At 44.0% G+C, this 22,036-nt stretch overlaps 2 protein-coding genes across 8 annotated transcripts in view; one reads left to right on the top strand and one right to left on the bottom strand.

Annotated features, from left to right (window-relative positions):
* Positions 1 to 21,790, top strand: part of EFHB (EF-hand domain family member B) — a 46,425-nt gene extending 24,635 nt beyond the window's left edge. Inside the window, exons 1-14 of one of the 5 annotated variants that reach the window (XM_061554936.1) lie at positions 7,414 to 7,492; positions 7,793 to 7,871; positions 9,572 to 9,634; positions 10,301 to 10,384; positions 11,436 to 11,616; positions 12,389 to 12,499; positions 13,541 to 13,655; positions 14,382 to 14,462; positions 14,611 to 14,678; positions 15,438 to 15,592; positions 17,158 to 17,365; positions 18,245 to 18,469; positions 19,426 to 19,607; positions 20,723 to 21,790. In XM_061554936.1, coding sequence (XP_061410920.1) covers positions 7,794 to 7,871; positions 9,572 to 9,634; positions 10,301 to 10,384; positions 11,436 to 11,616; positions 12,389 to 12,499; positions 13,541 to 13,655; positions 14,382 to 14,462; positions 14,611 to 14,678; positions 15,438 to 15,592; positions 17,158 to 17,365; positions 18,245 to 18,469; positions 19,426 to 19,607; positions 20,723 to 20,863 — 1,692 coding nt within the window. In that variant the 5' untranslated portion in view covers positions 7,414 to 7,492; position 7,793 and the 3' untranslated portion in view covers positions 20,864 to 21,790. The other 4 variants (XM_061554938.1, XM_061554937.1, XM_061554935.1 and 1 more) reach the window with 4 other exon arrangements.
* On the bottom strand, positions 16 to 5,361 carry LOC133344779 (ras-related protein Rab-5A-like). 3 transcript variants are annotated; one of them, XM_061554939.1, is made up of 6 exons: positions 5,293 to 5,361; positions 3,190 to 3,498; positions 2,927 to 3,078; positions 2,375 to 2,497; positions 2,134 to 2,227; positions 16 to 1,691 (listed from the first exon to the last, which is right to left on the bottom strand). In XM_061554939.1, the coding sequence occupies exons 2-6, from the start codon at positions 3,353 to 3,355 to the stop codon at positions 1,594 to 1,596; spliced, it is 633 nt and encodes a 210-aa protein (XP_061410923.1). In that variant the 5' UTR covers positions 3,356 to 3,498; positions 5,293 to 5,361; the 3' UTR covers positions 16 to 1,593. The 3 variants fall into 3 exon arrangements, with proteins under 3 accessions (XP_061410923.1, XP_061410925.1, XP_061410924.1); XM_061554941.1 differs by having other exon boundaries at positions 3,190 to 3,449; positions 5,293 to 5,310; XM_061554940.1 differs by having other exon boundaries at positions 5,175 to 5,307.
* Positions 21,791 to 22,036: the final 246 nt, after the last annotated feature.

Raw genomic sequence — 22,036 nt, 5'->3', positions numbered from 1 at the left:
ACCCACCAGGTGAAATTTATTTTCATAAATGGACTTTATTTCAACATCATTAAAAATGTATTATTCTCAGCAACCGAAAACATGGAACCACTTTAACGCTAAATACTGTGCACGTTTGATGCTATGTGTTTAAGTTGTGTAACAGCCATAATACAGTACTTTATTTATATTAAAGAATATTTGTATATGTTCATTATTAATTTTAACATTTAAAAAGTTTTAACTGCTTATATTTGCATAATGCTGCACTTGCATCTGAAGAAATGCAAAACTGAAGTGGTACTTCCTATTTTAATTCAAAATGACATTAGCAAAGCAACACAGGACATTTTAATACATGATCAGTTTTACATAATGATATACTTAACATCTGAGAAGAGTTTCATGCTGCTGCTGTTTGCACACAAGATATTCAGTTTGCACCAAATATTGTTTAAATTGCTCTCTTATTACAGTACATCTTATTCCGTACTTTTAAGAGGATTTATTCAAATTGGTTAAGGTGACGATATTTTATTTACAATTATATATACTGTTTTATAGTTAAAGGTATCTTCGAACATAACCTAAAACATTAAAATGCACAAAAAACCACCATTTTAATGTTTCTGTCCCCACTAAAAGAAAAAAAAATCCCACTTCCCGAGGCAAATCATTCACAAAGGTTACACTAACAGATTAGCTGGGTATCAGTCAAGAGGAGCCTCACACAGCTGGTAGTAAGTCCGCATGAGCACTACTTGGTGGGCATTATGCAGACAGGTGGGCAAACACCACTAGGAATTAGAAGCACCAAAGCTGTAGCATGCAGAAATTGCAGGCACCGCGATATGCTACCGTGACGGCAGATGTTCCAATATTTTGGTGGATTACTCAATCGTGTTGTGATTTTGCATGGCACTGAGGTTTAAAATGTATATTACTGTACACACAAGAGGGATCCCCTTTCTGGGAGTGGACACCCAGGGTCTCCACAAACCATAGTATGGGTCTGAACAGCCAAGGGATCATTAGGGCTTCCAGTTCGGTAGTGGCATCAGACAGAACCAATGCCTCCAACACACCTCCAAATCACTGCTCAAATAATGGGGACTATATGGTGACTGCGGGACTATTGATAAAAAAAAGTAGAGAATCACTGCTGTCATCTATATTGTATGATATCCATGAGAGTTCAAGTATGTACAGTGGATGCTGTGTCTCGACAGATTCAAATAGATTGATGTTACAATGCAACATGTTTAATACAAAGGGACTACAGAATTGCCAACGTCCATATCTCAGATTTCAAAATAATTTAAAAGAAGTCTGGGATGCCAAGCGGTCTAGTGATGTAGCAGTGTTTCCAAAATGTATCATAGTACTTTCAAAAATATAAGCGATCAAGCTGTAATGCCATTTGGGGGGAAAAATGAGATCATATTCAGTTACAGTTTAATTCACCATTAAATGTTTATGCTCCCACGTGTGTGCACACCAGCAACAGAGACGTAATATATGGGGGGCCGGAAGTAATGAGACGCAGGAAGGATGCTCGATGGGGGCGACGGTACTGTGTAGCGTACACAGGTGGATTCAGCCATGGAGAAGTCATTATGCACAGCACTGGCTTCTGCTTGGAGGAGTAGGATCGAAATTTACTTCGTTAGTTCGGCTTTGTGTACTTTGGTCGTTTTTCGGTAGCTTCTTGGCTAAAATATACAAGGAAAAATACATTGTAAAAGGTCTGGCAATAAACGATGCACAAACTGCAACATATATCACATTTTATATACCGCATTAATATGATTCTAGTCCTAAAAGAAAGCATTTAAAATATGACTCACAGCAAGCTTTTAAGGAAAATTGCACGTAAAACAAATTGCCGCTATTATAATCTAAATAAAAGGCAGGAATTGTAGTATAACACTTAGGTAACCTTAAAGGAGAAGCCCTGGCAGCATTTCAGAACAAACGTGGGTGGAGGTTTTCACTTACCAAGAGGCATAGGAGACGAAACATTTTAACCCCGGGTACTCTTTACATTATCGCTCTGATACATCCTTGTCAACTACACTTATTGCAGTGAAATTACATGCAAGCTACAGAGCAGCAGCTTCAAAAAGCACGTGTACTTTTGGTTGCACTTCTCACCTATAGCCAAAAATACGTCGTTCACATTCATGGCTGTTTTTGCAGATGTTTCCATAAACAAAAGTCCATTGTCTTCTGAATATCCCTGTGCCTCCTGCAAGGTAAAACATAAAAAACGATTCAATTTCAGAACTCATGACTGTTGTAACACCACACAAGCACTGTGACAAACCTGCAGAAATTATGACAGCCAATGTGTTTTAATATTCTGAATGGGCTCCCATTACTTGCAAACCTTTACCTCAAAATCAACTGTCCTCTGGTTGGCCAAGTCTGTCTTGTTTCCTGCAAGAGCAATCACAATGTTCGGGTTTGCCTGCCGCTGTAACTCTTTAACCCAATTCTTTGCTCTTGCAAACGAGTCCTGCAAAACAAGCACACACACAGTGTTAATATTGGTGATGCAACACAGACATTCTTCGTAAATTCCCCTGAAAATGTAAATACTGCATTATGTATATTACAAAAACCTAGTATGTAAGGTCTCCAGTTAACATTATTGTTGGATCATCAACATCACCATCTGCCATTATCAATCCACTGCTGGAAGACAGCCTCTCAAATTTATCACGTTATGGTTTTGCAGCTCAATCGATCTACCACCTGCACGTGCAGGAGCTAATTTTGGGTGAACACATCCCAAACAACTTCAAGGGTGTACAAAACCGAATATCAGCTCCTACAATGATTTGTGCCCTGCCACGGTACATGCACGGGCATCTGTTCAAAGCTGTTCTTGATACGTGAAGCCGTGGATTTAACAGCAGGGGTTGTTGGTGACTTTAGTCCAGACCTGGTTAGTTATGTCGTACACAACGATGGCAGCCTGTGCCCCGCGGTAGTACATGGGCGCCAGGCTGTGGTAGCGCTCCTGCCCGGCCGTGTCCCAGATCTCAAACTTCACCGTCGTGTCCTCCAGGCAGACCGTCTGCGTCAGGAAGGCAGCTGCAACAGATGCCATAAGCTGTTGCTGAATTTTAGAAGAAAATTAACGTCATGTTTAGTTTGCCCCTTCCAAACACTTGGCCCGGGTAGGTATTGATTCATCACACTTACCACCGATAGTGCTCTCCTGGAATTCGTGGAACTGACCCTTCACAAACCGCAGCACCAGGCTTGATTTCCCCACAGCCGACTCGCCGAGTAGCACGAGCTTGAACTGGCACATCTTGTTACCAGCAACCTGGCCGTTGGGCCTGCTGGCCATGCCACGGTTTGCCATGACAGCGATGACTTGAGCAGAGGCGAAGCAGTGGGCTGGGAGGAGTCCAAAGTGAAAGTAGAGTCCCAGGAGCAGGAGGATCAGGTGATTCTCACTTAATTGTGGAAAATTAAGATTTTACAATCAGTAAACTTTGTAGCATCCTGAAAAACAAATAGAAAACACATGCTCCACGATGAATATGTATAGGAGATGCTCGGTTGTATTTTAAGGTTCATCATGTCTCCCAGTAACATGGTCAAAATACCACCGATCAAGCAAATTCCACATGGCCATGGACGTGTGATGCACAGATGTCAGAAGTGAAACATGCTAAAAAAAACAAGTTGCTTTGATCATTACCATTGTCCTACAACAAAATTAGACAATAGGTTAACGAGGCGTCCTGCTCTTATGGGCAATTGTCAAAAACGTTAACCTCTTAGTATTTTGTTGTAAGTCAATGTTCATGAGCAAAGGTGTGTTTCTGTCTGTATTTGCACATCACCACCAAAGCACGTTCCTTAATTTTTAGTATTGATTAGACGCGACGACTCTTGGTTAGATCAATCAAATTCCCCGCCCGTCCATTCTAAATATACGTTCTCGCTGGGTTTCCAATGCGTTGTTTTTATTTTCCTCCCAAACACATGCTTATCATTCGAGCAATACATGTCACGAAAACGTATTAAACGCACACAAACATTAGACCTTACAATGTATTCGACTCAAGTGTGGTAACACTATATCCCTTTCACAGCCCTTCGTCAGTGGTGGGAATTCACACATTCCTAAGACGGACAAAATTCACTTCACATGACCGTGGTACTGCCGCACAAGTCAAACAATTTTACCAACGTTCTATTATTGGAAGGACGAGGTTGTATAATAGCGTCAAAAATGCGATGGCTCGATAGAGGCGATCCCAATTCTGCACTGGAAACTCAAACGTCTTCGATTCACCGAAGAAGAAAACCTCGCCGCGTCTCTCAATCCGATTTCCTTTTCAGGATTCCGCTGCATTAAGGGGAGGGCCGTTCGGCCGATTTCCATGACGAGTTTGTCTGCCATGTAGGAGGAAACGGTAGCATCCGGAAGACAACAAAAAAACACTCCAACAATGACAGGGAAATCACCCAAACCTCCGCGCAAAATACCCCACGAACTCGATACTACTGTGGCCTAACTCGCAGCCACCTGTCCACGTTCCTATGCCGTGTACGTGTCGCCAGCCACGCTCAATCCACTGCTGGATGAATGCCTCCCAAAGCCGTCACCATCTCTCACGATACTGCGATGTTTCTATACGCTACAACCTCGCAGCCACCTGTCCACGTTCCTATGCCGTGTACGTGTCGCCAGGCACGCTCTATCCACTGCTGGATGAATGCCTCCCAAAGCCGTCACCGCCACCTCGCACGATAACTGGGATGTATCAACACTCCAGCAACCTGCACACGAACGGATGACTTCACCGCTCCGTCTCTTCCGGCGGCGCGGACCGCCTCGGCCGCGGTTGATTCCCTAGGCCGATGACGTGTCCCGGTGCTTAAAACACGAATGCTGATCACGGTTAGACGACGAAGATACTGTCGACTCGAACACCGACCCCCGCGTCTCAAACGATCTAAACGACAAGGATAACTTGCCGACCAAACAACAACAACGGGGAACGAGCGAGGCGGGTGGGGTCACCCCCGAAGCCGTTCCGCTTTCCCGCAGAGCCTCGGACTCGCCTGACTCGGCAGCCCGAGAGGAGGCGCCTCGGCCGGCGGAGCCCAAAGGCCCCAAGGGGTCGGTCGTTGGGGAGAGGTGGCGAAATAAACGGCAAAAGATTTACCTTTAACACAACGATGACAGCGATTGCGGCGGCGCGACGTGAATGTTGATTGTCTCGGCGTGTGAGTGTCAGTGTTGATGTTTGTTTGTTTTCGGTTGTGCGCGAAGCTGCGACTCACCCTGGGCCCGGGCTCCGCGGCGAAGAGTGGGAGGGGCTAGTGGGGTATGGAGGGGGAGGGGCTAGTGGGGTATGGAGGGAGAGGGGTGTGAGAGGGAGGGGCGTGAGGGGGAGGGGCTAGTGGGGTATGGAGGGGGAGGGGCGTGAGGAGGAGGGGCTAGTGGGGTATGGAGGGGGAGGGGCGTGAGGGGGAGGGGCTAGTGGGGTATGGAGGGGGAGGGGCTAGTGGGGTATGGAGGGTGAGGGGCTAGTGGGGTATGGAGGGGGAGGGGCGTGAGGGGGAGGGGCTAGTGGGGTATGGAGGGGGAGGGGCTAGTGGGGTATGGAGGGGGAGGGGCGTGAGGGGGAGGGGCTAGTGGGGTATGGAGGGGGAGGGGCGTGAGGGGGAGGGGCTAGTGGGGTATGGAGGGGCTAGTGGGGTATGGAGGGGGAGGGGCGTGAGGGGGAGGGGCTAGTGGGGTATGGAGGGGGAGGGGCGTGAGGGGGAGGGGCTAGTGGGGTAGGGGGCGTGAGGGGGAAGGGCTAGTGGGGTATGGAGGGGGAGGGGCGTGAGGGGGAGGGGCTAGTGGGGTAGGGGGCGTGAGGGGGAGGGGCTAGTGGGGTGGAGGGGGGTGAAACGATTAATCGACCGCTGGCGTGTTTCGCTTAACGAGCAAGATACGTTCCGCTCGCTAACAAATTCATATCTTTCAACCCATATCTGTTACCCGTATTCTTGTAGGGACATTGAGTATTCATGTCCTTACGGCATACAGCTATCTTGAATTTTTTTTTTCGTAAGAAATACAAATTAATTTAAAATAAATGAATAAAATATCAAATGTAACACTTATCACACATAAAGAACCACAGTGCTTGCAGGTGTCTGGCATGTAGTTTGAAGGGCAGATGTTATTGGGTGGAGGGAGCAGCAATACAGGACCGCTGGTTCAAATATCACTCGCCACTGATGTTAGCCGTGGCTCGCAATTGAACTCGGGTTGCTTGGTTCATAGCCACGATGTGAGATGCAGCGCGACTCCCTGTCCTCAGCCTCTGCAATTAGCGCCTCCACCCACCCATTACAGTGCCACAAGGCCTCCTCCACCACACAACGAGACGTGCAGGCACAGCACAGCTGGCAAACAAACAGCTGCGAGCCAACGTGCGCCCTCTGCCACCACGGGAGGCATATTTATTGATCGGCAAAGCAAACATTTGCTCGTTTTGCGAACAAATGGGTCTAAATTCAAATTTGCTCGTTATCGCGAATTCTCCTAGAGACCTAGACAGACCTAGACAGAACGCTCATTCAGCGAGAGACGCCTATGCCAATAATTCCATTACCCTGGGAACAAAGCGTGTCAACGATTATTCGATTAATTCAAGTGTTCTTGAACGTATGAGTATTAACATAGTTTTATGGGAAATAGTTACGAAGAATTAATCGAATACTTTATGGATACTGCGTGGAAGTGATAACTCACATGCATTGATTTATGATCGCAAGGGGAATTGTAATTGATGTGTCTACGACATGAACCCATACGCGCGCGGTTCATCGAATGAAACTTGTTATCATTTACAGATAACCAGTTTGTAACGATTGGCCGATAGCACTGTGCTTAAGTGTGAGACAAAAAACACACGGATAAGAGAACAAACGCAAGTTCGTGAGGCATCATATTTTTATTTTTGTATTTAATTTTATACCTACGTGACTTTACCGAAAGAACCAGAGAGTATTTATCATTACAGTCACGAAAACTTCAGATCTAGATCATATTGACTTTTTAAAAATCACGAATGGCGGATTGGCAGCCCAGTGATGGAACGCGTCCGAGAGGACACACACCGTGGAGATGGAGCAGTGGAAATCGTCGGTGTGCCGTGGGGAATATGACTGACCCGGGGCAACCAAAAAGAGATGACTACATTCCAACGCTTGTTTAAGCAATGGGGACAAAACCTACATATGTATGTATGAGTCTACACAATACGTATTTGAATTGTAAATGTAATCATGCAGCCCGATGCGGCCCAATAGCGCACACATCAACTGAGAGGGAGAGAGAGGTGACAGTGAGTGAGTGAGTGGAGCCCAGGGTTTGCTTCGTTGCTGGAGCAACAAAAAAAACTCTTTAAAGAGTCACACGCAACCAGTTCACAAGCTGCTTGCTACAAAGAAGCCTGCCAAACGTCCCACCACTCCCAGCAATACTGTAACCTAATTCAGTTCTCGTGATTGTAATTGTCCGGGTTTTTTTTGCTGTTGCTGAGTCCTCTTGGCCACAATGATTTATTGTACAGTAATGTTTTGCGTGGTCATGGTTGCATTTTAACATCAGCAGCTCACGGGTTATAGATTCCCAGATTGACCTTGAATAACAAGAAACGTTTTGTCTGAATTGGCTCTTTACATGATGTTGGTTTCAAATGGCTCTTAACTGGTTATAAAGTACTTTTTTTACCACTGACCTCAACTACAGCATGTGCTGCGTGTGTGCATTTTTTTTTTTCAGAATGATAGACTCAACAATGTTTGACCTTCGACCCATTTACCAAGGAGAGTTCATTGACCGGACGCCAGGCATCAGAAGCGTGAGTAAAACAAGTTTGACTTCACATTTATGTAGAGTTAAACAAACACCCGTAAACACACATACTGGACCTGTATAAACAGGAATACAGTTTCAGTTCTAGTCTACCATCTATTAACACTGATTTACTCCGGTAACTCAGGCGTCTTATAACTTTAATCGCTACAATGGTGACTGCTCCCGTGAGCTTCACTCATTGATTCCTCCACACGTGTTGAGGACTCGGACACTTGACTGTTTCGTCTCGTCCACCACACTTCATCCAAACACCACACTGCAAGTCACCACACTTAACTTTCTCATTCGTCCCTCGCGCATTGCTCGGCCGAGGAATTCCCTCTTTTCATTTCCCCACGACTCTACTCATAAACTTGCTCAGTTCAATAAATATGTTATCCACTTGCATAGTGATTTAAAAAAACAAAATCGTTCTGGCTCTAGTCCAAAGTCTGTCTACAGTCTATGTCTTGGATAAGCCGGGATTGTACGTACGGAGTTAAGGACTTGTCGTAAGAACTTGAAGGCACTTGCCTCCTGTGGGAATCGTTATCGAAAGGCTCATACCAAAGGAAAATTCATCCCAGTCACTGACACGAGCAAGCTAAATGGAACACAGCATCAGTGGGAGCGAGGAGATTCTCAAGTAATTTCTTTATGACAGATACCATGTGGCAGATAGGCAGCAGAGAGAGATGAGTGTTTGATGCCCTATGTAATACCGTTAATTTAATGGCCCCTGTAATATCTACATTCGTGCGGAACATGTATTGCACGGTCTACAAGGATTTGAAGAGGAATATAAGGGCTTTTCCACGGACCCAGATATATTTCTCAGACAATTCTAAGTCAGCCTAGGTCTATCTAAACTGCGCAGTGTACTGTAATACATGCCACCATATCTCGGTACAAAATCATATCCCGTCACCCAAACACAGATGCCAATTCCACGACTGTGACAATATCCCAGAGGAATTTCTCGAGGATGCTCCAGTGAATACATTAGCTCCCTGAGACGCTTTTTTATTTAGATAGATATGATTTCTCCCCACTCCACTTTAAATGCAACGCGGCGTGGTTTAGAAAATAGGCCCTTGTCTCACCTCTTCAGTGGTAACACAGCAATATAAACAGGGTTGGGGCAGTGGCTCTGTGGTTAACGCACTGCGTTAAGAACCTGCAACCTGGGATCGGTTCCCAATGATGGCAAACATCAGAAGCGAGAGCCATATCTAAAGCAGTCCTGCACACACTCTCAATCGTTCCCTTATCAATCCGCACTGACCAACGTGGTGAAGTATGGTCAAAGAGGCTGTATGTCGACCGCACCTCCGATTAGCACGGTTGGCTACGTACGTTGCGAAAGCAGTTCAGCATACATTATTAGGTTAATTTTAATTTGTAACTTATCAAAATTAGTAAAAGCTTAAGATGCTGTACATGAGTTGGCGTGTTAAAGGAGGAATGAAACGACGACGATGATGATGAGGAGGTGGACAGGGAGGTGTATAGCACATTCAACATTAAAAATAAAGTGGAAGAGGAGAAGGTTTTTTGAGCAAGAACTTGAACAGACAGTCAGCAGCGCAGGAGGAAAGTTCCAGACAGCAAGGGCAGCTGAGAACAAGGAGCAAATGCCCATTAATTTGTTGCAGCATTTACCCCCATGGAAGGATACAATGCGTATTTGGGTTTGCGTTACAGGCAGGGAAGTTTCGTCCTGCAGGAGACCGCGCCTCGCAGTGCCTAAACCACTCGGATGCACAAGTAGGTGTCTCGGTAAAATACGAGTGCATTAATGGATTGTGTTTGTTGACATTAAGTGATCGATGGTCTGTGGTCTACAAGATTTGGAGTTGCCCGATTTTGGAACTTCATAATTTCCTCCCACAAGTCGAACACTTATTAATGTAATTGGCTAAACATCCCAGTGCAGGACCCTCCCGAGAAATGATCTTGAGACTTAATGACTCTCTTCTGGATAACAAATGGCATTATTATTTGAAACAATTGCATTGCATTACCTTAATTAGTACATTATTAAGCCAAACATAATTTCTAGCATTTTATTTTAAAAAAATCTATACCACCACATGTGATCTTGTGAAGTGAAGAATGTACTCTACTGTACAGGTTTCCCTCGATTTATGCGGTAGATGCGTTCCAAAGAAAGGGGGCGCACAAAACGAAACGGCACGAGACAGCTGCCCGCTGAGCAGCACGTACATATACACAATATTGTTCCACGTTTGACCGCATAACCTCACACGAGTGAATTCAAACCGCATAGAGCGAATTTTGGGTCGAAATAGATTCGCCGCGTATACGCGAAATCGCACAAACCGAGCCCGCATAAAACGATGTAAACCTGCAATAATGAATGCCTTCGGCTGTCATGGTTGCCCATTGAAAGCGCGTGTTTGCGTGGCTAAGGTAAACGCGCCACTCGGGGTTCGTGTGAATTCCAGCGTGGCATCTTCACTGGTGCACGGCATCCGCTCAAGGCCATCGCTGAGCGTGAGTACTGTTTTTTTTATTGGCGGCAGGTTTTTGTTGGTGCGTGGTTTGTGACAAGTGTCCCTTTAGCTTCTTGGTGAGGGCAGTGGATTGAATTAAATAATCCCAATGTGGATTTGGAAATCGAATACACTTTTCCAGAATCTGAATAATAGTTTGTATGTGATCGACGGTTGAGAAATCTTTCTTAAACTCTGATCGCTTCTGTTTGTTGGTTGGCCTCCCAATTAAAAAAAAATGATTCTGTCAATAATAAGAATAACAACAGATATCCAGAGAGAAGATGGAGCAATGAATTCAGCCCACTTGCAGGTTCAAGGTGGATTATTACATCGCTGGATCTTGAAAGATGGTGTCGGCTAGGGAAAACCATATTTCAGCTGTGTATTAATCATGACTGGCTGATGATAATGATATTTGAAAAATAGCATCACCAGGGTTTAATTTATCACTGAATATGTCCTTGGTCATAGCACCTATGATTACCATCGTTGGCTACGTATGATGCGAAATAAGTTCAACATACATACATACAAGAGGTACCCTCGGTGTGGTGTGCTGGGTGTAGAGATTTTTTTCCAGATTACCAACCAATTCAAACCCATCTGAATGTAAGCCTTGAGCATCATCATTATTCTTTGCATGTTTCACAGTGTTAAAACTATGATATTTATAGCACACGTAATTGGGGAAAAAATGCTGAAACTTTTCTAAACTCGGACCTTTGTTCTCAAAATAGTATTAAAACTATTAGTGGTAAAATCTTTTCAGCAGTTTTTAATTGGCTCTGGAAAAGTTTCCATTATGCATTGCATCGTTTGTTAAATCTTGAATTGAAAGTAAGATAAACTCTCTCCAGCAACTGACTAGGTGATGCCAAGTAACTATGTCATCCTGCACAGCTCTCAGTTAACCGGCACAAACTTAGTGATTGATTTGGTCATGGATAGCGCAGGGGAGAGGGTGTGTCTTGGCTGCAACGTCGGTATGAATCAGAGTCGCGAGTGAGTGAGGATGTGCGCTGGCACCATGCCGTTCCACGCTGTGCCAGGTCGGCGAGCTACTGAGCCCGCGGCCGAGTAGCACCCTCCATCAGAGGTCACTGGAGCAGAGGGAAGGCTTCTGGTGGGGTGGTGCACGTGCCCCATTGGGTCGCTCGTCACAAAGAGGACCAGGGCTGCCGACCGGCTTGCACCCCTACACCACCACCTTCGGGCGGTCCACTGCCTCTGGTAATGCTAAAGCAGGCCTGGCCTTTGATGGAGTTCACTGCCGTCAGTCTTGAGCCTTCAAAGTTCTGTACGGTGAAGCAGTATCAGAAGGGGCTCACATTTTGAGGAATAGTTTCGGTGTCGCTGATAGATCGGAGGAGGCACTAATAGCCACAGCCATACCGAGAGGTATACTGAACGTGGCGTGCGAGGCGCAGATATATTTTCCATGTCACCAACCCGGACAGACCTAGCTGAAATTAATCCCTGAGTATTTAGGGCCACTTTGAGTAGAATAGTGGGAGCACTGCTACAGTACATGATACTGTTCGATATCCGGCCACGGTTAACACCAATATCGAAAAATATCTGATATCAACCCTGGCCCCTCCAAATCGCACACCAACTCACACCGACCAGCTTGATGAAGTATGGTCAAATAACCCAATGATCAATACGTCATGGGGAGGCCATAATCCAACAGTGGATTTACAAACAGCAGTACAGTATTAAAATTGATCGTTATAATTTTGCTGCTACAGATTACATCTGCCAAGATGTGTTAACACTTAAACATTTACTTTGGTTAAAACATTTTGCACTCAAAGCGTTAACTGAGGTGTATAATAGATCTTTGAAACTTGAACTGGAAACTTTCACACCGTTGTGCAGTGTCAGTCTTAACGATGTTTTGTCACACACACACACACACAGCTGACCTGCATCTAACACTGTTGGATTCACATGTGTAGCAATCTCCATTGAATTTGTCTTTTTTTTATATTTTTCTCAGAATTCTCAGCTGGCGAAGTCATAAACCCCCCAAAATCCTGGGACAAGGTGGACAGTGAATATCAGAAAGGTCATGACCTGTACGTTCGGACTCACAATTCCTACCACGTCGGTGAGCTCTCCACAAAACAATACTGAGCATTTTTGGCAAACCGGAAATACGTTTTGCGTCTGATTTTGCTTGGTTTAACACGTAGATTTTCGCGACCAATAACACATAGGCTTTCGCGACCAATATCATCTATAATATATGTTTTTTGGGTTAGATCGCGTAAATATATAAATGTGTCGTTTAAACCTGACACCACCCGACACAGCGAACTAGTAAGGGTTGTCACGTAAATTGGCATGTTCTGTTTACGTGACAACCCTTACTAGTTAGCTGTGTCGGGTGGTGGCGGGTTTAACGACACATTTATTTATTTACGCTATCTAACACAAAAAACCTCTATTATGGACCTCTATTATGGACTTTGCTTGCCTATAATGTGTTAAAAAGAACCTTTGCTTTGGCTGTTATCTGCATTTTGTAAAAAAAGGCAAACGAGAATTGTATATTCCAGTTATAATTTCAATTGAAAAATAATAGCGATCTCCATTGAATTTGAGTACGTAATTAAATTGTTTACCAGGTTTAAACAACACCGATCCTTGAATGTGAAGCAGCAACCTTTAACGTTTTGAAGCCATTTATGGCCAAGTTTGTTGGAGAATACTGGCGTGGACCCTGTGTGGGGTAGTCGTGACTAATTTTACGTGACCTCAGTATTAACCATTGTTTGCTCCTGAAGCCCTACATTTATCCATGTAAGATCGAAATGGGATCGCGAGGGTTATGCGTCTTTGTGCCCAGGCGAGGTTATCGATAATTTCAATTAAAAAATTATAGCGATCTCCATTGAATTTGAGTACGTAATGAAATTGTTTATCAGGTTTAAACAACACCGAGCCTTGAATGTGAAGCAGCAACCTTTAACGTTTTGAAGCCATTTATGGCCAAGTTTGTTGGAGAATACTGGTGTGGACCCTGTGTAGGGTAGTCGTGACTAATTTTACGTGACCTCAGTATTAACCATTGTTTGCTCCTGAAGCTCTACATTTATCCATGTAAGATCGAAATGGGATCGCGAGGGTTATGCGTCTTTGTGCCCAGGCGAGGTTATCGATCGTGGCTATGACTGGAGCTGCTTTGGCCGAGACAGCAGATTCGGCAGAGCCACGCCTCATCATGCAGATGGAAGGAGTGTGGCCCAGGCACAGACGTGGATGTATGAACCCCAATCACCCACTCTGAAATTCATCACGACTGAACACAAGCTGCACACAATTTTTTGCGTTTCAGAAAAAAAATATATGGGTGAATAGTTTTAATGCTGCTTCAGCAAATGATAATTATTAGGCAAGTAGTAAATTCATTAGATTTTCTTCCAAATTAATTTTGTCTTGGTAGCAAATGTCAAGGCGGACAAGCAGCACAGCGGTTAGCACACTGTGCTATGAATCCAGTGACATGAGTTTGATTCCTGGCCACATCTAACTTCAGTGGTGAGTGATATCTGACCAGAGGTCGCAACCGGGTACCCGATACCCGTACCCTACCCGATACCCGGCTACCCGTACCCGGCCGGGTACGGGTACGGGTAGCCGTTTGCGACCCTGGTGCGGTCGGGTACGGGTACGGGTAAGGAATCAAAACCCGTTTGCGACCTCTGTATCTGACCCGCTTCTCTGTGCTGTCCCACCCTATTGTGCTGAAGTATGGTCAAATAAACCCCCATAACTGACATAGCGTGATGATGTCTTTATTTCATCGTGGATTGACAAATGGCTGTAAATAAAATATATCAATTTGTCAGACAAATACACTTGTGAGCAGGTTTAGACTTTTACTGAGTCGTCCAATGATTAAAGATAAAAGAAATTGAGATTGCGGTAAAATAGTATTCATTGCAATGAGTGGTGTTTTTCTGAAGCGCTTTATTCTTACTTCTCAGACAAAATACATCGCAGCAGCTGAAGCGACTGGAGGACTTCAGGAGGAGAACTCGGCCAAAGTTGGGGAAAGTCCTCGATCCGTACGGAGGGGTTTGCTCCAGGGCTGTTGGTTGTTGATGAATCGTATTTGTTAGAATTTGCATCATCACGGCAGGTGCTACATTCGTTGACGGTCCACCACTCACAATCGAATGTTATCTCTTATAGATGTACGTCTCTTCTTCACAGAATCGCAGACACCTTGGATGTGCTACCAGACCACACGTTTGGTCTGCCGGTTGAACCTGACAAATATGGTAAATTGAAAGTAGTGCCACCTTATCTTCACATGTTAAATATAGCATTTTGATAAGTTATATAGGTAATACATATTAAAATGTATTTCTTAGTTGCCACAAATATATATTTCATTGAAATAACTTAGCTTGCTAGGCCATATGGTATATGGGTGAGTATAAAAAAAAACAGTTTTTGTGGTCGTGCTTGGGCTGTATGTGCACTAGGTGTACCGTAGGGGGCGTTTCAGATGCACAGATGCATTCATATAATTTTGTCACCACCAGATCTTGAATTACATCCAGCCGTAATGTTGGTTTAGTGTCATAGTTCATCATTGCATTTTAATAAAACAATCCTGTGTTTGTCTTTTAATGGTCTGGACAGTTTGAAGTGATTTTATTCAATCACCAGTGCTGTAGAAGAACATCAAATGTCCCCGTGTAGCCAGGACAGTCCGAATTTTAGAAAAGCTGTCCTGGTGTCCTCTCTTTTGTGGACATTGGCGTCTTTGTCTCAGTTTCAAATGTTCTGGCTTCATGGTTAGTACGAGAAAATGGTGTGGCTACCCGAGTAAGTGGGTGAGATCATCAAACAAGTTAGGTGGTGCCTATGAGCAGCAGGTGGGGCTGATGTCAGAGTGGGGATTCCATTCACTGGGTGGGGCTAGTGATTGAGTGGATGCAGCAATGAACATTTGCCCAGTTGAGCCTCCCAGAAACGAGGCAACCTTGTGTAGATCACATTGACCATGACGCATGGTTGTCTTGGTTCTCCAGGAGCCGGGGACCTCGTGCACCGGCGTCCGCGGCATGAGTGGCTGCGTGGCTCTGAGCGCCAGCGCGCCCTCTTAGCTGCCGTTCGGCACTGCCTCAAGGTGGCCAACTACAACAGCTTCCCAAGCCTACTGGATGCTTTCCGCCACTACGACAGGGTGTGCGCGCGTCCCCTCATCCCACGACGCACCGTGATGGGTTCCTTTTTAAATCCTTTATATTAAGTTCACTTGCTTGCTTGCGCGCTTACGACCGTGCAAATCTTTCGGTCGTTTTTTAACCCACTCCCCGTGATCCAATCGAGCTGACATTTTGCACATAGACTCGTTGTGCGTGACAATTTATTTTCGTGAAAACATTTTTCCAAAATTTTCCACTTTTTAGGAAAAAAATTTTTTCACTAACACAATCATATATTTTTCCTAAACACAGAAATGTATTCAAGAAAACAACAAAAATGTACAATATGAACAATCATACAAAAACTGAAAACCTTATAATCCTTATATACGACTTTCCTTATATTTAATTTAAAATACCAATGTGATAAAAATGAAACCCTTACTCAAGAAAAACAGAAATGAATAATAAAATAAAACCGATGCCATGCATATAAATGATTTGTAGTGAAAAACTTTTTTTTACGGGTTAATTTTTTAACGGTTTCCAACTAAGGTAGAATACGTCTGTCCATCCGTAATGGTGGGACGACACTGTAACTGTCATAGAGACAATCCAAAGCGAACCAAATTGTCATGTAAAGTTGTGTTGCTAAGCCTATCTATCGAAAACTGACCACATTCATCAATGGGGTGCCCAAAAACTTAGAGACACGAGCTATAGAAAAATGTACTATAGTATTTGCAAATACTGTATCCATATTATTTTTCCCTGACAGCTAAGCGTTGGCTTGCAGCCTGTTAATATATACTTTTCAGGACTTCTGAGTATGTTGGAAAGTGTTAAGTAAACCATGCATGTGTCATTTTCATAACTTTTTTTATTTACCCAGAAAATCCAACCTAATTGTCCAAGAATCTTGTTTTAATTGGAGCCCTTTCTTTAAATGTCTATTTCATAATTACGATGTTTCTGTTTGATTGTTTGCATGTGCAATGAGTCAGAGAAAATGCATATATACGTAAAAATAATGCTCAAACTCCCAAATTTGTATCACAGCCATACTTATTATATGACCTCCTACAGGCCCCACTTTGGTACCCTGAAGATGCATATTTTATACCCATAATCACACTAGGACACAGGAAGAGGAACACATGAATTACAGGACATACTGAATTGCTTGGGAAGGTCTTCATCCACCATTGGATAGATCATGGCTAATGATGAAAACAAATATATTCATGTGTGTGTGATCCATCAACCACACCCAATCTCTGAGTTGCCAGATTACAGACATGCATCACCACCATATCCACAATATACTGTAACCAGCCGTACATTTGTCACTAGTTTGCCTGCCACTTGCTAACACAAAATTCCACAACTTCTTGGAGTAGAGCCAGGGCTTAATTTCAGCTATGTCTGTCTGTGTCTTTGACCCAAGAAATACTTCCACACCTGGCACACCACATTTATTGTTGTCTTTCGCTAAAGCTGTGACTACTTGTCACGCGCCTACTTCAGTCTACCAGCGATCTGGGAAATATTCAGTGAGAAATTAGTCTCGCGCATAACCTTGCATGTGTTTTTTTCTGTGCAGAACGGTGACGGAAAAATTGACGCAAAGGAGCTGCAGGTTGTGTGCTCAGAGCTTCGCCTCCCCGTGAAGCCCGCGCTGCTCCAGGATCTTGTCAGATACTGCGATGTGGACCGGGATGGTTTCATCAACTACCTGGAATTTGCAAACTTCCTCAACTGGAAGCAAGCGCTGTCGCTTAGTCCACAGGAGGAAAGAGCGGTCAACGGTGGTGCATGTCCCCAACTTTACATTGTCACTGTTTATCATAATGAAACATGGTAGTATCACACACATGGTTTCATCCAGGGCTTGATTTCTCACTGAATATTTTCGAGATCACTGGTAGAATGGGATAGGCACGTGACTAGCAGTCACAGCCATATCGAGAGATATACTAGATGTGGTGTGCCGAAATGTTTTTTGAGTCAACGACCCAGACAGATGCAGTTAAAATTTAATCCACAGATTGATCTTCATGTGGAACTGCCGATGCAGCTTTGGCTGCACTAATTACAAAAACAAATGCAACAAGATGCAGCAGGATCTTTATTGAATTGCTTGAGTTGTACCAATATTTGTTCATTTTCGAACAAATTTGTTTAATAATACAAAATATAATTCTTTTGTTTGGCTTGTGTCTGTAAAGAATTTACAAAGGTTGGAAATACTTTTCCATCATGATCAATAACAAAATTGCCTTATAATGAAAAACATAATCTATGCTTTTGGCCAAACATCTTTTTTCTGCTGAAAAATGGGCTGCGTTTCTCACGCCATTGCCAACAAAGTTTGTGTTCATGACGAATATACGTTTTGGCCTGTGTTTTGACACCACTGTGAGTGCAGTTCTCGAAACACGTCAACATTTTATATGAAATGTTTTTCGTTCATAAATTCATCTAATGATAAAAGGTAACAAAAAATATAAAGGTGCAAACGTGCAATGCTTATGTCACTACTGGCAGAAGGGCCTCCACTAGACGAAGCCCTAGGGAGGCCCTTGAGAGGGTTTTTGGTCTACTCTTCCATGCTGACAAGATATGTTGGACAGAGGTTCAGTAATCTAATGATATGTCAGTTTGAGTAATACTTATATATTTACCTTCAGCAGACGAGCGGAACGTAGCTGCCTCGATGGAGTCTACTCATGGAAGAGACAAAAGTGGCAAGAGCAGCATGGAACTGATTGAGCCACGAGGCCTTGCGCCCAGGGGCCCGAACGTCCCATCGTTCACTCCTCTCAATCTCACGAAGCAGGTGGACAGGATGCACGGGCGTTACTGCACCTCGTCCTCCCTCGTGAATTCCGCCATAGGCAGGGCATCATCTGCGGGTATGTGAAGACATCTGCCAATGCTACAGTATTCTGTGCCTGCCACGTAGATATACGCCTTCTCTGGCAGAACAGCAAGTAAAATAGGAATACAATTTTTTCATGATGAATCAATGTTTTACTTGAAAAGAAATGCAATTTTACTAGTCGTATGTTAATATCAATGTATTTTTGCACAAGCAAGCCTCGTTGAGTGTTAAGGTTGTACACTAACGAGCATATTGCTTTGGATGTTGGTCACCTACATTGATTGCATGTGGAAAGAATTGGGTGTTCCCATTCAAAATCAGTGCATGCAAGGGAGGAAAACTTACACTCCGCATAGTTCACTGACCTACTTTTTGTATACTGTATCTGAGTGTTTCACACGATCTACCAAATCAGGGTATCATCACACCCAGCATGTGATGGATCACAGTACTGTACTGATGAATCTTGTTTGGGATGTTTCCTTCTCACCACAGGGAAGCTGTATGTAGAACTTCTTTCACACCATATGTAGCCAACCGTATTAATCGGAGGTGCAAAGTTGCCATAGTGCAATGGTTATAACTTTGGACTTGCTATCCAGAGGTCACTGGTTTGTTCTCCCAAGAACGGCACAATATTCTTAAATTCTCCCACCTCTGTCCACCCAGCAGTATAAATGGGTTCTAGATTTGAAGCTTTCGTGACTGCAAGGATTCATACTCTTAGGTTTTTCCGGTAAAGTCACGTAGGTAATGGGTCCACCGTAGTCGATCGGTAGGCCGTGAGTGGTAAAGTGTGTGTACTCCCACCACTTACAAGACATTTGGCCAGTGTGGGAGAGTAGGCCAAAATGCTCTCTAGAGTGGATGTTTAGAGCGCCCTCTAGTGGAGGCCATTTTCGCCAGCAAAGGTGTTGAGCAAATGCAGGGGTCCACGTTTACTTACCCACACACCCACCTGCCGTTCTTCTCTGCCCCATACCCCAGGTTGGCACACTTTTGGCGTTCCATCTGTCCGCACTGACTTGCCAGCACCACGGGTGCGCCACTTTGGAGACAGGACCAACTACGGTGAAGAGTCGGACGTGGCTGGGCTCCTTAACCCATCTGTGTATGCCCTTCACGGGGTCTACGAAGCTGACTTCCTCACCCCGCGCAACCCCAACCAGGTCAGCTGCCTGGCACCAATCCACAGCCACTCACGCTCCTTCACTCTTGTGAATGATTTATAATATAACCACTCAGCTCTTAGAAGACTTTATATACATGTACAGTACACGAACAGCCCTTTTGTCAATACACTGCCAGATGAAGGCTTCCTTTGTGGGGGGTTATTTTACCACATTTCACCACTTTATGGTGAATTTGGTTGGAAGGTGGGGGGCATAGAAGTAGGAGCATATAAGTACACTCGAGGTTGTTCGGGGGCGCCCATGTCGCCCCTCACAACCATTTACGGCCTTCGGCCAGGAAAGTCACGAAAACAATTCCACACGAACGACGCATTCACGCAAGCACCCGATGCTCCGTTCTGAAGTTTTAAAATGAAACATCTTTGAATTGTATGATGTTTTGAATTAGATAATTTTATTTCTTCATTAAAAGCTTTTATCATTTTACATCTGAAAGACTTCATTGAAAACGACATTTCGTGTGAATTTTCTCTCGTCGTTAAGTAGATGGCCTTGCTGGGCGTTCGGTTCGATGCGGGCTTTCACCTGTTTGGGATTGCGGGATCGAGATAAGGCGACATAGAGCTGGCCGTGCGAGAAGACCGCCGTCTGCAGATCGATTCCAATGTAATCGAACGTCTGTCTCTACGCCTCCGTCGTTCATGCAGGGGGCGCGTAGGTTTGCAGCACCCCCTGCATGAAAACGACAGACAGTGCTGCGTTAATCACGGATAGATAAAGTTGTGCGCTTATATAAGAGTATTGGGTTTTGCTGCATTGCCATCTACTATCCACCACATATACTCAAATCCACTTTTGACAACCTATGTGTGCGTGGTGATCACTCACCCAAACACTATCCAGACTCAACCCAAAATAGTTTCTGAAATTTGATGCATTCCGGGTGATTTAGTCACAGGCTAACAAAGTGCATATCCATGTGATGTTAATTAAGGGTTCGCATGACAGCAAAAAAAATATTCTCCGAATTAGCACAATTGCTGTCAAACCTATGATGCTGTCGTCTGGGCTCGGGATAGTTACGGTAATTTGCCACAGAAGGATATGGTCTTGGTACAGCGACTGGCTCTAACCATCTCCCCTCCTGGCAGATCCAGCAGATCCTGCGCAACGCTGGGGTGGAGCTTAGTGACGGCGCTTTTGAAGATGCGTGGACCACGGCCGCGGCGCAGAACCCACGGGGAGAAGTGTCTGTCGAGAGCTTCCGCAAGGCCTTGGGCACGGCCAGCTAGGCAGGGTTGTTGTGAGGATGTGCCAAAACCTACTCGCCGTCAAAGAGTGGCATTGTCACGAAATTGTGTAACGCCCTAGCACGATGACACTTTTGCAAACATGCACGAATGAAACAAGTTTTCCCCTTGTGCAAGGAATGTTTGAATAATAAAATGAAGCTAATTAAAGTGGCATTAGCTGCATACGTTATTTGTCATATGGCGTGGTATAATAATTGAAGACTGGAAATCCGTACACTTTTATCTAAAAAATACCCCCCAAAAAGTTGTCAAAGTGTTGTGTAGTGACGATGTATTTGATAGGATTTTTTTTTTTTGCAACAACGTTAGTGCTAAAATGCAGCAATTATGGGTCATTAATTTTTTTAATGCATTAGCTTTATAAATGTTGTGACCGTAGCCCTCGCTACTGTAAAAGTTTTAGAGTGCACAATGCACTCATAAACGCATTGTACTCATCGTCTGTGCTTGCCTTTCATGCATAAGTCTTGGGGGCCACCATTAGTGGAAGCAATAAACAATATTGGCATACACTACACATACACTGGCACTCACATGAACAATTTATTGTTACAACACAATTACTCAGATTTGTTTGTAGTTTGTGCGCATGAATCATTTACTGTTTGTTTAATTAAGTCTCCCTTTGTGTTTACTGTATCCAAATATACCCTTGTGATGTGAAATAGAAAAACACCATAAACTAGAGGATGGCTGCTTGCGTTGTGGCCGAAACGTCGTGATAATTGTATCTTATTATGTTTAATTTTTATTATTTTATTATTTACCTTCTACGTGACTTTACCGAAAGAACCAAGAATATGAATCCATGCAGTCACGAAAGCTTTAAATCGAAATTTAGAAATTGTTTGCCAATTTTTGTGGCCTATGGTTTCAATGAAGTGAATACTGTGAGATGCATTGTGATGAAGTAAACAGTGCAATTAAACTCCTATAATTTCATTCTTATTCCACTTGTACTTCTTAATTCTTCTTGTTCTGGTGTAAATGGCGAGATTATTTGTTCAAAAACTAACTTGAATATCGAGGTTCGTGAGCCACATGACGGCTTGGGGTGTGGTTTCTGCAATACACTCAGAGGGTTCCTGTGAAGTGTCGCTTTGGGCAAGCGATGATGATGTGTTCCATTGCTTGGTGACTACTATCTCCACC

This window comes from Lethenteron reissneri, chromosome 20 (genome assembly GCF_015708825.2).
Source record: "Lethenteron reissneri isolate LAM-NWPU_2019-01 chromosome 20, ASM1570882v1, whole genome shotgun sequence".
In the NCBI taxonomy this organism is placed as follows: Eukaryota; Metazoa; Chordata; class Hyperoartia; order Petromyzontiformes; family Petromyzontidae; genus Lethenteron; species Lethenteron reissneri.
The sequence above is the reverse complement of the archived record's forward strand: the minus strand, read 5'-3'. Positions and strand labels throughout refer to the sequence as shown.